Genomic DNA, 12,724 nt, shown 5'->3' on the forward strand with positions numbered 1-12,724 from the left:
ATCTGACAAGAAAATTAAGCATTTCCATTTACAACAGCACCTAAAGAATAAAATACCTAGGAATAAATTTAACCAAGGAGGTGAAAGACATAAACTAAAAACTATAAAACACTGCTAAAAGAAATTAAATAAATGGAAAGATATCCTGTGTTCTTAGGTAGGAAGACTTAATGTTGTTAATATGTCAACACCATCCAAAGTGATCTACAGATTCAATGCAATCCCTATCAAAATTCCAAAAGCCTTATTTCCAGAAATAGAAAAGCCAATCCTTAAATTCGTATGGAATTGCAAGAGGCCCTGAATAGCCAAAACAATCTTGAAAAAGAACAAAGCTGGAAGACTCAAACTTCCTGATTTCAAAACTTACTACAAAGCTGCAGTAATTAAAACAGTGTGGTACTGAAAAACACAGATATAGAGAGTCCAGAGATAAACCCATACATTTAAGGCCAATTGATTTTTGAAAACGGTTCCGAGTCCACTCAATAGGGAAACAAACTGTGCTGGGACAACTGGACTTCCAACATGCAAACAAATAAAGTTGGACCCCAACTTCATACCTTGTAAAAATAATTAACTAAAAAAGGATCAAAGAGTTAAGTTTAAGAGCTAAACCCATAAAATTCTTAAAAGAAAACACTGGAGTAAATCTTTAGACTTTGGATGGCTATGGATTCTTGGATGTGACATCAAAAGCACAAACAAAAGAAAAAAATATATAAATTGTACTTTATCCAAATTAAAAACGTATGTGCATCAAAGGATGTTACCAACAAAGTAAACAGATAACCCACAGAATGGGAGAAAATATTTGCACATTAAAAATATCTGAAAAAGGGTTAAAGCACAGCCTTATAAATAACAAGATCAAGGGTTCACTTCCCTGTGTGGTAGGCCAGCCACCAAAACAAAACAAAAGAACAAAAAGAGCAGGTTGGCTGTTTAGCTCAGTTGGTTAGAGCGCAGCCTTATAACACCAAGGTCAGCCACCTCCAAAAAAACAAAAAACAAGTATCTAATAAGGGATTAATATCCAGAACATATGAACAACTACAATTCACCAACAAGACAGACAATCCAATTCAAAAGTGGGCAAAGGACTTGAACAGACATTTCTTCAGAGAAGATACACAAACTGCCAATAAGCACATGAAAAGATGCTCAACATCATTACTCCTTAGGGAAATGCAAATCAAATCACAAAATGAGATACCACTCTTCGCCTGTTACATGGCTATTAAAAAAACACCAACGGAAAACAACAACGGTTGGTAACGATGTGGAGAAACTGGAACCTTCTTACATTGGTGCTAGGAATGTAAAATGGCAAAGCTACTGTGGAAAACTGTCAGGAAGTTCCTCAAAAAATTAAACATAAAATCAACCTATGACCCAGCAATTCCACACGGAGGTATATACCCCAAAGAATTGAAAACACAGACTCAAACAGGTATCGGTACACCAATGTTCACTGCAGCATTATTCACAATAGCCAAAAGGTGAAAGCAACCCAAGTGCCCATAAGTGGATAAATAGATAAAATGTGATATATACATACAATGAAATATTATTCAGCCTTGAAAAGAAAGAAAATCCTTACGCATGTTACAACATAGATGAACCTTAAAAGTATTATGCTAAGTGAAATAAGCCAGACACAAAACACATATTTATGATTCCACTTAGACAAGGTGCCTAGAACAGGCAAATTTACTGAGACAAAGTAGATTAGAGGTTATCAGGGACTGGGGGAGAGGTAAAATGGGGAGTTACTGTTTCATGGTTACAAAGTCTGTGCAATGATTTTTAAAAAGGTTTTGGATATAGTAATGGTTGCACAACATTGTGAATGTAATTAATGCCACTGAATTTTACATTTAAAAATGATTAAAATGGCTAATTTTATGATATATGTATAATTATAATAAAAATATTCTTTACCTATTGTGCCCATTTCATTGCTCATTTATGAGACTTTTTCTTTTTCATACTTATGGCTATTAAATCTTTGTCATATATATTCCAAATTTTTGCTTAATTCCCAACAAGCAAGAACATATCTGCAACATGGTTGTCTGCATGAACTGCAGAGCACCATTCCAGCTATATACTTAACATCTGCCTGATTTTATTCATACTTCTACCACAGCAGTAAACCTTCCCAGCTGAGTGCCAAGAACTGCTGCCTCCCACTTTACCCTTCAGTCATACCCACACCGCCCTCCAATCATTCTGCAGTGTGTAGAATGACCAAGTATCAACATTTAGTAGTATTAGGAACAAAGAAATAATGGAAAATCTTAAAATCTTAACTTTTAAAGATACTCCTGAAAATCCTTAAAGTTTAAAAATAACACTCGTACTGTCATGCTCCCCACAACAACTCTTCAGTCAATGATGAAACACATATACGATAGTGGTCCCATAAGATTATAATGGAGCTGGAGGTGTGTAGTGGGCTATACCACCATTTAGGTTTGTGAAAGTACACTCCATGATGTTCACATAAAGATGAAATCACCTAAGGACTTGTTTATCAGAAAGTCATTAAGCAACACAAAACTGTAGTTAAGAGGACATCAATACAGTTTTATGGCTCAGCTACATTAATTGGGTCAGGGGATCAGTTGATTATATCAGTTAAGAATAAATGCATATTCTTTTTAGCAAAACTGTGTACAAAAGGAAAACTATCATATACAACTTTGTAAGAGCTTCTATGATGGTATAGTTTAAACCAAAGAAATTAAACACAGTTGTTTAAGAAGCCTGAATGAATGCAGGAAGAAAAAGAAATCTTAGTCGATAATATGCAGTATTGCCTGAAAGAAAGTAATATGCTTGGCCTTGGTAGAAACATCACATGAAGAGTTACATGTTTATAGGAGAGTGTAGGAATATGCTAATTTCATCAATAACAGGTCACAAGAACAAATGACCCTGTTTGTACGTGTATATAAAAATAGTGGTAAATTTGTCATTCAATACACTGCTTTTAAAATAAACACTATTTTGTGGCCGGCCCATGGCTCACTTGAGTGTGGTGCTAACAACACCAAGCCAAGGGTTAAGATCCCCTTTCCAGTCATCTTTAAAAAAAAAAACCCACAACCCCCCCCCAAAAAACCCCCACTATTTATTTTCAAATGGACCAAAAAAATTTGTTTATAAACAGAGAAAAAAAAAAAGATACGGCAAATATAAATTATTAACAACTGAGGAATCAGGGTGAAGGTATGAGATTCTATATAGTTCTCACAACCATCCTGATGATTAAAAAAAAACTAGTTGATTTAGTAAATTTTACTTCTACATTAACAGTTATAAATTTAATGCTTCTTGTCAATGAAATTTAATCTATTTAATGAGAAAGAGGGCATTAACATCAATTCTCAAGTATTAAGGACATCACAATTCTAGCTCCAGATTTAATTTACTGGTAATTGTTACCAGCCTTTGTTTCAGCAGTTTTGCTTCATTCATTCACTCAACAAACATTTACTGAATGTGGTCACAATGTGTCAGGAACCTTTAAGTTCTTTTTATTTTTATTTTTTTTAACTTTAAAAAAAATTTTTTATTTTTATTTTTATTTATTTATTTTTCTTTCTTTTTTTTTTTTTTAATGTTTTCTTAATTTTATTTTATCGCTATACAATGTGGTTGATTATTGTGGCCCATTACCAATACCTCCCTCCCTCCTCCCTCTCCCCCCTCCCTCCCGACAATGTCCTTTCGGTTTGACTGTCGTATCAACTTCAAGGAATTGTAGTTGTTATGTCTTCTTCCCACCCCCTGGTTTTTGTGTGTGTGTGTGAATTTATTTATTTTTAGCTCCCACCAATAAGTGAGAACATGTGGTATTTCTCTTTCTGTGCCTGACTTGTTTCACTTAATATAATTCTCTCAAGGTCCATCCATGTTGTTGCAAATGGCAGTATTTCATTCGTTTTTATAGCTGAGTAGTATTCCATTGTGTAGATGTACCACATTTTCCGTATCCACTCATCTGATGATGGACATTTGGGCTGGTTCCAACTCTTGGCTATTGTAAAGAGTGCTGCAATGAACATTGGGGAACAGGTATACCTTCGACTTGATGATTTCCATTCCTCTGGGTATATTCCCAACAGTGGGATAGCTGGGTCATATGGCAGATCTATCTGCAATTGTTTGAGGAACCTCCAAACCATTTTCCATAGAGGCTGCACCATTTTGCAGTCCCACCAACAATGTATGAGAGTTCCTTTTTCTCCGCAACCTCGCCAGGATTTATCGTTCAGGGTCTTTTGGATTTTAGCCATCCTAACTGGGGTTAGATGGTATCTCAGTGTAGTTTTGATTTGCATTTCCCGGATGCTGAGTGATGTTGAGCATTTTTTCATATGTCTGTTGGCCATTTGTATATCTTCCTTAAAGAAATGCCTACTTAGCTCTTTTGCCCATTTTTTAATTGGGTTGCTTGTTTTTTTCTTGTAAAGTTGTTTGAGTTCCTTGTGTATTCTGGATATTAATCCTTTGTCAGATGTATATTTTGCAAATATTTTCTCCCACTCTGTTGGCTGTCTTTTAACTCTGTTAATTGTTTATTTTGCTGTGCAGAAGCTCTTTAGTTTGATATAATCCCATTTGTTTATTTTTCTTTTGGTTGCCCATGCTTTGGGGGTCGTATTCATGAAGTCTGTGTCCAGTCCTATTTCCTGAAGTGTTTCTCCTATGTTCTCTTTAAGAAGTTTTATTGTTTCAGGGTGTATATTTAATTCTTTAATCCATTTGGAGTTGACTTTAGTGTATGGTGAAAGGTGTGGGTCTAGTTTCATTCTCCTGCATATTGATATCCAGTTATGCTAGCTCCATTTGCTAAAGAGGCAGTCTCTTCCCCAGTGTATAGGCTTGGTGCCTTTGTCAAAGATCAGATGGCTGTAGGTGTGTGGGTTGATTTCTGGGTTCTCTATTCTATTCCATTGATCAGTGTGTCTGTTTTTATGCCAGTACCATACTGTTTTGGTTATTATAGCTTTGTAGTATAGTTTAAAGTCAGGTAGTGTTATGCCTCCAGCTTTATTTTTTTTGCTCAGCATTGCTTTGACTATACGTGGTCTTTTGTTATTCCTTATAAATGTCTGGATAGTTCTTTCCATTTCTGAGAAAAATGACATTGGAATTTTGATGGGGACTACATTGAATTTGTATATCACTTTGGGTAGTATGGACATTTTCACTATGTTGATTCTTCCAATCCATGAGCATGGGATATCTTTCCATCTTCTTGTATCCTCTCTGATTTCTCTTAGCAGTGGTTTGTAGTTCTCATTATAGAGATTTCTCACATCCTTGGTTAACTCAATTCCCAAGTATTTTATTTTTTTGGTGGCTATTGTAAATGGGCAGGCTTTCTTGATTTCTCTTTCTGCATGTTCACTATTGGAGAATAGAAATGCTATTGATTTTTGTGTGTTGATTTTGTATCCTGCTACTGTGCTGAAATCATTTATCACCTCCAAGAGTTTTTTTGTAGAGGCTTTAGGCTGTTCGATATATAGGATCATGTCATCTGCAAACAGGGACAGTGTGACTTCATCTTTTCCAATCTGGATGCCCTTTATTTCCTTCTCTTCTCTGATTGCTCTGGCTAGTACTTCCAACACTATGTTGAATAGGAGTAGTGAGAGTGGGCATCCTTGTCTAGTTCCTGTTCTTAAAAAAAAGCTTTCAGCTTTTCCCCATTCAGGATGATATTGGCAGTGGGTTTGTCATATATGGCTTTAATTATGTTGAGATACTTTCCCTCTATACCTAACTTATAGAGGGTCTTTGTCATGAATGAGTGCTGAATTTTATCAAATGCTTTTTCAGCATCTATAGAGATGATCATATGGTCCTTGTGTTTGACTTTATTAACATAGTGTATCACATTTATTGATTTGCATATGTTGAACCAACCTTGCATCCTTGGGATGAATCCCATTTGATCTTGGTGAATAATTTTACGTATGTGTTGCTGTATTCTGTTTGCTAGTATTTTATTGAGGATTTTTGCATCTATATTAATCAAGGATATCGGCTTGTAGTTTTCTTTTTTGGTTATATCCTTACCTGGTTTTGGTATCAGGATGATGTTTGCTTCATAGAAAGAGTTCGGGAGATTTGCGTCTGTTTCCATCTTTTGGAATAGTTTGTAAAGAATCAGTGTCAATTCCTCTTTGAATGTTTGGTAAAATTCTGCTGTGAATCCATCTGGTCCTGGGCTTTTCTTTGTTGGGAGCCTTCTGATAACAGCTTCAATCTCCTTTATTGTTATTGGTCTGTTCAAATTTTCTATGTCTTCATGGCTCAGTTTGGGGAGCTTGTGTGTGTCCAGAAATTTATCCATTTCCTCCAGATTTTCAAACTTGTTGGCGTATAGTTGTGTATAGTAGTCTCGAATGATTCCTTGTATTTCAGATGAATCAGTTGTAATATCGCCTGTTTCATTTCTAATTTTTGTTATTTGAATCTTCTCTCTTCTTTTTTTTGTTAGACATGCAATGGTTTGTCAATTTTATTTATCTTTTCAAAAAACCAACTTTTTGATTCATTGACCTTTTGTATTGTTTTTTGGGTTTCAATTTCATTCAGTTCTGCTCTGATCTTAATGATTTCTTTCCGTCTGCTAACTTTAGGTTTGGATTGTTCTTGTTTTTCTAGTTCTTTAAGGTGAAGTGTTAGGTTGTTCACTTGCCATCTTTCCATTCTTCTGAGGTGAGCATTTAATGCAATAAATTTCCCCCTTAATACTGCTTTTGCAGTATCCCACAGGTTTTGGTATGATGTATCATTATTTTCATGAGTTTCAATAAATTTTTTGATTTCCTGCTTGATTTCTTTTTGGACCCATATGTCATTAAGTAGAATGCTGTTTAATTTCCATGTGTTTGTAGAGTTTCCAGAATTTCGTTTGTTATTGATTTCTAGTTTTAATCCATTATGGTCTGAGAAAATACATGGGATAATTCCAATTTTTTTGAATTTATTGAGACTTGATTTGTGACCTAATATGTGATCTATCCTGGAGAATGATCCATGTGCTGACAAGAAGAATGAATATTCTGAGGTTGTTGGATGGAATGTTCTGTAGATATCTGCCAAGTCCAATTGGTCTAGAGTATTGTTTAGATCTTGTGTTTCTCTGCTGATTCTTTGCCTAGACGATCTGTCCAATATTGACAGTGGGGTGTTCAGGTCCCCTGCTATTATGGTATTAGTGTCTATTTCCTTCTTTAGGTCTAATAGAGTTTGTTTTATAAATCTGGCTGCTCCAACATTGGGTACGTACATATTTATGACTGTTATGTCTTCTTGATGGATCAGTCCTTTTATCATTACGTAGTGTCCCTCATTGTCTCTTTTTATGGTTTTTAGTTTAAAGTCTACTTTGTCAGATATAAGAACAGCTACTCCAACTTGTTTTTCTTTTCTGTTTGCATGGTAAATCTTTTTCCATCCTTTCACTCTTAGTCTATGTGAGTCTTTATGGGTGAGGTGGGTCTCTTGAAGGCAGCATATAGTTGGGTCCTCCTTTTTAATTCAGTCAGCCAGTCTGTGTCTTTTGATTGGGGAATTCAAGCCTTTTACATTAAGAGTTGTTATTGAATAGTGTTGATTTATTCCTAGCATTTTATTGATTATTGTTTGGTTGTCTTAGGTGTCTTTTGTTCCTTGCTTTCTGATTTACTGTTTGTTTTCTGTGTTTGTTGGTTCCTTAGGTTGTAGATAGCCTTTTTGTTTGTTTGTTTTCTCTTCATGAATGACATTTTTATTATACTAGTGGGTTTAGATTTTTCTTGGGTTTTTATGGCAGTGGTAGTTATTTTTCAGGAACCAAGGAACCTTTAAGTTCTAGGGACATAACAGTACACAAAATCAGATAAAGTCCCTGAATTAAATGTCCTTTTATAGAAGAGTCATGTAAATCCAAATATTGCCCAAGACTTCACCATATGTTAAGAAATTTATGATAGCCCCAGGATTTATAAATGTCTTCAAAATTCCAGGAATAGTCTATTTTCTTCATAACGAAAGTTTTCTTTTACCTTAACCAGTGAGCCAAACTAAAAGGTGAGAGATGGTCCTCCTATCCTATCAGATCATATACACTAAGATCACTAGTTTAATACTTTGTTTAAAAAAAAATCTCGGGGCTAGCCAGTTAGCTCAGTTGGTTAGAGTGCAGTATTATAATACCAAGGTCAAGGGTTCAGATCCTCGTACTGGCCAGCCACCAAAAAAAACAACCTCAAGGCCAGCAAGTCTGAGTACATTATGAATACAAAATGTTTAGGAAAAAGGTGAAAGGAGAATTAAGGATTTCAATGGATTTCTATTAGCTTGGGGTTTTTTCTAAAACCTGCTTAATGGAACAACTTAAGCAGTTTTCCACTTGTACACAAAGGTTACAGATTATTATCCTTTCTAGAAGTGTGTTAATAATAGAAGTAAAAATATCTGGTCTGTTTTAGCACCACTTTAAGATCAACAAGAATCACATAAGAAACAATCAATATTCAATGAAAAACAATACATGAATATATGTCAGTTAAAGTCAAAAGTTCTTTTTAAGCATCACTGGAAACAAATCTTTGTCATGCAGATACAAATTTACACATTCCTTCCTAAAGGATCTCATAGGAAGTAAACCTTAGTGTATTCCCTTAAATTAAAGGACCATATAATTTAGGAAAAAGCCAAGCAAGACAAAAATAATTCATAGATAAAATGTTCTTTTTAAAACAGAGGAAACAGAAAACAGAAGAGATGACAGATTTAAACCCAAATATTAACAGAAATGGCAGCAAACTAAAAAACACATACAAAGAAAAACCAGCAATGGCAACAAATGTAAATAGATCAGATATTTCAGTTCTAAAACAAGAGTATCAAACTAGATTAAAAACCAAAGCCAAAACAAAAAACAAACAAACAAACAAACAAAAAGTTAACTTTACCAGGAAGATTTAATGATTCCAAATCAAAACTAAAAAAAAAAAATAAGTGAAAACATGGTTAGCTCCATTGCTTAGAGCATGGTGCTGATAACACCAAGGTTCAGGGTTCCATCCCCCCCAAAAAGCAAAAATTATGTAGTTACAGAAAGACTAATTTCCAACCAAAATGGGATATTTGAACACCTCTCCCCAGTAAAACTGATAGAAAATGCAGCGAAAAGAAAAAAAAAGTAAAAAGTAGGAAAGGATACAGACTATCTGAACAGCACAATTAGCAAACCTGACTGGAACATACATTTTCCAGTGTACTTTGAAACACTAAAAATAAAAGTGACAGCTGCATTTTTAATTTGCTTTTAACTTTCAGAGGAAAAATGTATAAGTGTGTTTTGCTCAGCTTAAGAATGATCCTGTAGCCACTACGGCAGTTAAGCACATAAAGCTTAATAAGCAAGTGTGGGAACTTGCAACAAAGTCAAAATTAGTTTAAAGAATGTTTTGTTTATCTTAAAGAAAAATATAGCCAGTTAAACATAAAATAATAATAGTTTAAACAATAATCATGAGTGATTTAGAGTCACCAGATGCTTGCTTCTACTTTTGCTTCACAGATATAAGTTGGTTTTTGCAGATTTTGAGACTGGGGTGGCCTCAACCATGTAGATCATCTGATAGCCAGACAAGATGACACCAAGAACCAAAACAGATCAAGATTAGGGAAGATGCTGAAACATGCACAAGAGCCAACCAACCAGAGATGTCCATAACCTATTCACAAGCCCTAACTCCCTACCTTAACTTTTGCCTTTGAAAACTCATGACTGAAAGCCAACATGGAGTTCTGGTTTAAAGTGATAGCTTCTCGTTCTCTTTGCTTGGCCCTGCAATAAAGTCTGCACTTTCTTCACTGCAAATCTCAGTGTTCACTGATGGGCTTAGCTGAGTATGAGGCAGGTGGACTTCCCTTGTTTGGTAACAAAAATGACCACTGCTGGACCATAAAGCATGTTTCAACAAATTTCAGACTACAACAATGTAGAGACTATTCTCTGACCAAAAAGCAATTAAACTAGAAATCATTTTTAAAAAGATAAATAAAATATTCCCAAATGTTTGGAAATGAATATACTTGTATAAAAATGCATGAAAATTGGAAAATATTTTTATCTTAACAGTAACAAACACATTACATAACACAACTTATGGGCTGCAGCTAAACTAAGATTAGAGGGTAGTCTTAAAGGCATAGAATTTGAAGGAAAATAAAAGGCTGAAATACAATGAGCTATGGATCTACTTCCAGATGTTAAAAAAAAAAAAAAAAAAAAGGCCAGTAAGTTAAGGGACAAAGATAATAAAGATAAAGCAGAAATTAATGAAATAAAAAAAAAAACTGTATAAATAAGAAAACCAACAAAACTTGGTTCTTAAAATCAACAAAAGTACTAAACCCTTGGGTAGAACGATGAAGAAAAACAGAGAAGGCACAAATAATCTCACTTCATATCAGACATTCAAAGATCACTAAGAAGACATTATGAAGAACCTTACACCTATAAATTAAAAAATGTACCTAAAATGTGCACATCCTTAGAAAATATAACTTTTTAAAACATCGGAATAAGCCTATAACTATAAAAGATAACAGTTTTCTAATTTAAAAACTTTTCCAAAAGAAAATTTGAGATGGCATCATGGTCAAATTCTACCAGACATTCACAAGAAAATCCCTGAGAACTAGAATTTGAACCCAACTTCCATCACTAAAGTCTAACTCTCCTTTACTGTCTTACACATGTAAGTTTCTTAGTTTCATCCACTTCAGACTAAAACATGAAGCTTTAGATACCGTGCCTACAATTCTTTGAGACCGGCAAAATCAAATACTGACCGTATGAATGGTTGAATAATCTTAACTTTCTAAATATCTTCTATGTGCCAAGCACTGTGTTAAATGCCGGCAATATAAAACAGTCTAAAATTGACTTCTCTCACCTCAGGTGCTTACAATATATTTGGGGAAACTACACTTAAAAAAAATTCTATCTTTACCGTACTGCAACTAACAACAATATTAATGACACTGGACTTCGATTACTTAACTCCCCTGGACAGGAGAACTTTCCAGTATCAGCAACTATGTATGTTTCAATTAATCTCTATACAGTCCAGATCTCACAAAGCATCTGGCACATGGTAGCTGCTGAATGAATGGACAATAAAATTAACACAGGCAGCATACATGACAAATGAGAAATAACAGACAATGAAAAGAATACAACACAGAGAACGACCACTGCATGGGACCTTTGGTCACCTCACCCCATCTACTAAAACAGATTTTCCTATTGTCCACGACTTCCCGCTTTTCCCTTCCCTAACCTCCAGCCCACAACCCATTCGCTCATTTAATAATCTGGTACTAAGAAGTCACTGCATGCCAGGCACTGGACTAAGTACCAGTAATGCAAAAATTAATAAAAATCACATCCCCGGGATTAAAGGGGCCCACAATCTAGCGGGAGAGACAAACATAACGGACGATACTGCCTTAAACGCCCTACAGAGGTCTACACTAGTGTAATAAAGCAGAGATGAGAAAGCACTCTGCAGGGATCAGGATCAACAACTACTTTCACAGAAAAATGGGCCCAGAGGCCTTGAAAGACTTAGTAGGATTTCACCAGAAGAGATGGAAGAGAACAGGGCAGACGGGAGAACGGTTAGCGCCGAGGTGCGGCCCGTGACGACGAACTTCACGTGTGGCCGCGCGGCTACGATCATCTAACGCGCAGGGGAGAGATGGACAACGGGAATTCCGCAAGATTTCAGAGCGGAGAACTGACCACGGTGTCGGGAAACACCGTCAGTGACGGCCGCGGAAGTCCTGCACAGCTGCCTGCACGCTCGCGCGACCCTCACACGCACACCGCACACTGCTTCGTCCCTTCTGCCGAAGGGTCCTCTCTAACTTCTGGAAGTGTCCTCCACAGACGCAGACCTAGGAGTCCACTGGGAAGCATCGTCCCGCCTCTCCCGAGACCCGCGCCAACGGTCGCGTCCACAGTCGCGGGCGTTCCCAGCTCGGCCCTCCCCTCCCGCCCCCCGCGCCAGGACCCCCGCGGACCCCCGTGCTTCACGTCCACGACCTTCTCCGCCGCACACACGCCCTCGCCGGAAACCCCACGTACCCCCTCAGTCTTCACGTCCAGGATCTTCTCCACCTCGAATACGTTCTCCTCGTCCTCCTCGCTGTCCCTCATGGCCTCCGCTCCTTCTGCGGCTGCATCCTTTGGCCCCGATTCCTCTTCGGCTTCGGGCAACTCATCATTGCCGTCGCCACCTGACACAGGAACTGCGGTCACACTCGTTCCCTCCGCAACAGGAGCCACTGCCGCCATCGTAGAAGCTCCGCAAACTGCCGAAAAAACCAGCTGCGACACACACTACGGCGGCGTGACCGGGCCGGGAGAGAAACCGGCCAATGGCGGGCCCGAGATCGTGGAGTGACACGCACAGGAACCAATCATGTAAAGGCTGGCACGGCAGAGCCTAGGGGAAGCGGGTGGGCGGGCCGCAGGACGCCTGGGGCGGAAGAACGTCATCTGGGGGCGGGTGGAAGGGGTCGCGGAGTGGCGGGGCTGCCGGGCGCTCGGGAGAAGGGAGGGGAGCCCGGGGAGTCCTGGAGGGGCAGAGCGGGGCTCAGGCGCGCAGGGCGGAATGACAGGGCCACGTCC

The 12,724-nt window shown here is 37.5% G+C and overlaps 1 protein-coding gene across 1 annotated transcript in view; it reads right to left on the reverse strand.

Moving 5' to 3' along the window:
* Positions 1-12,443, reverse strand: part of MPHOSPH8 (M-phase phosphoprotein 8) — a 48,899-nt gene extending 36,456 nt beyond the window's left edge. Inside the window, exon 1 of the mRNA XM_063103278.1 lies at positions 12,179-12,443. Coding sequence (XP_062959348.1) covers positions 12,179-12,388 — 210 coding nt within the window. The 5' untranslated portion in view covers positions 12,389-12,443. The remainder of the gene's footprint in view (positions 1-12,178) is intronic.
* Between the last annotated feature and the right edge of the window lie 281 nt (positions 12,444-12,724).

This window comes from Cynocephalus volans, chromosome 7 (genome assembly GCF_027409185.1).
Source record: "Cynocephalus volans isolate mCynVol1 chromosome 7, mCynVol1.pri, whole genome shotgun sequence".
NCBI lineage: Eukaryota > Metazoa > Chordata > Mammalia > Dermoptera > Cynocephalidae > Cynocephalus > Cynocephalus volans.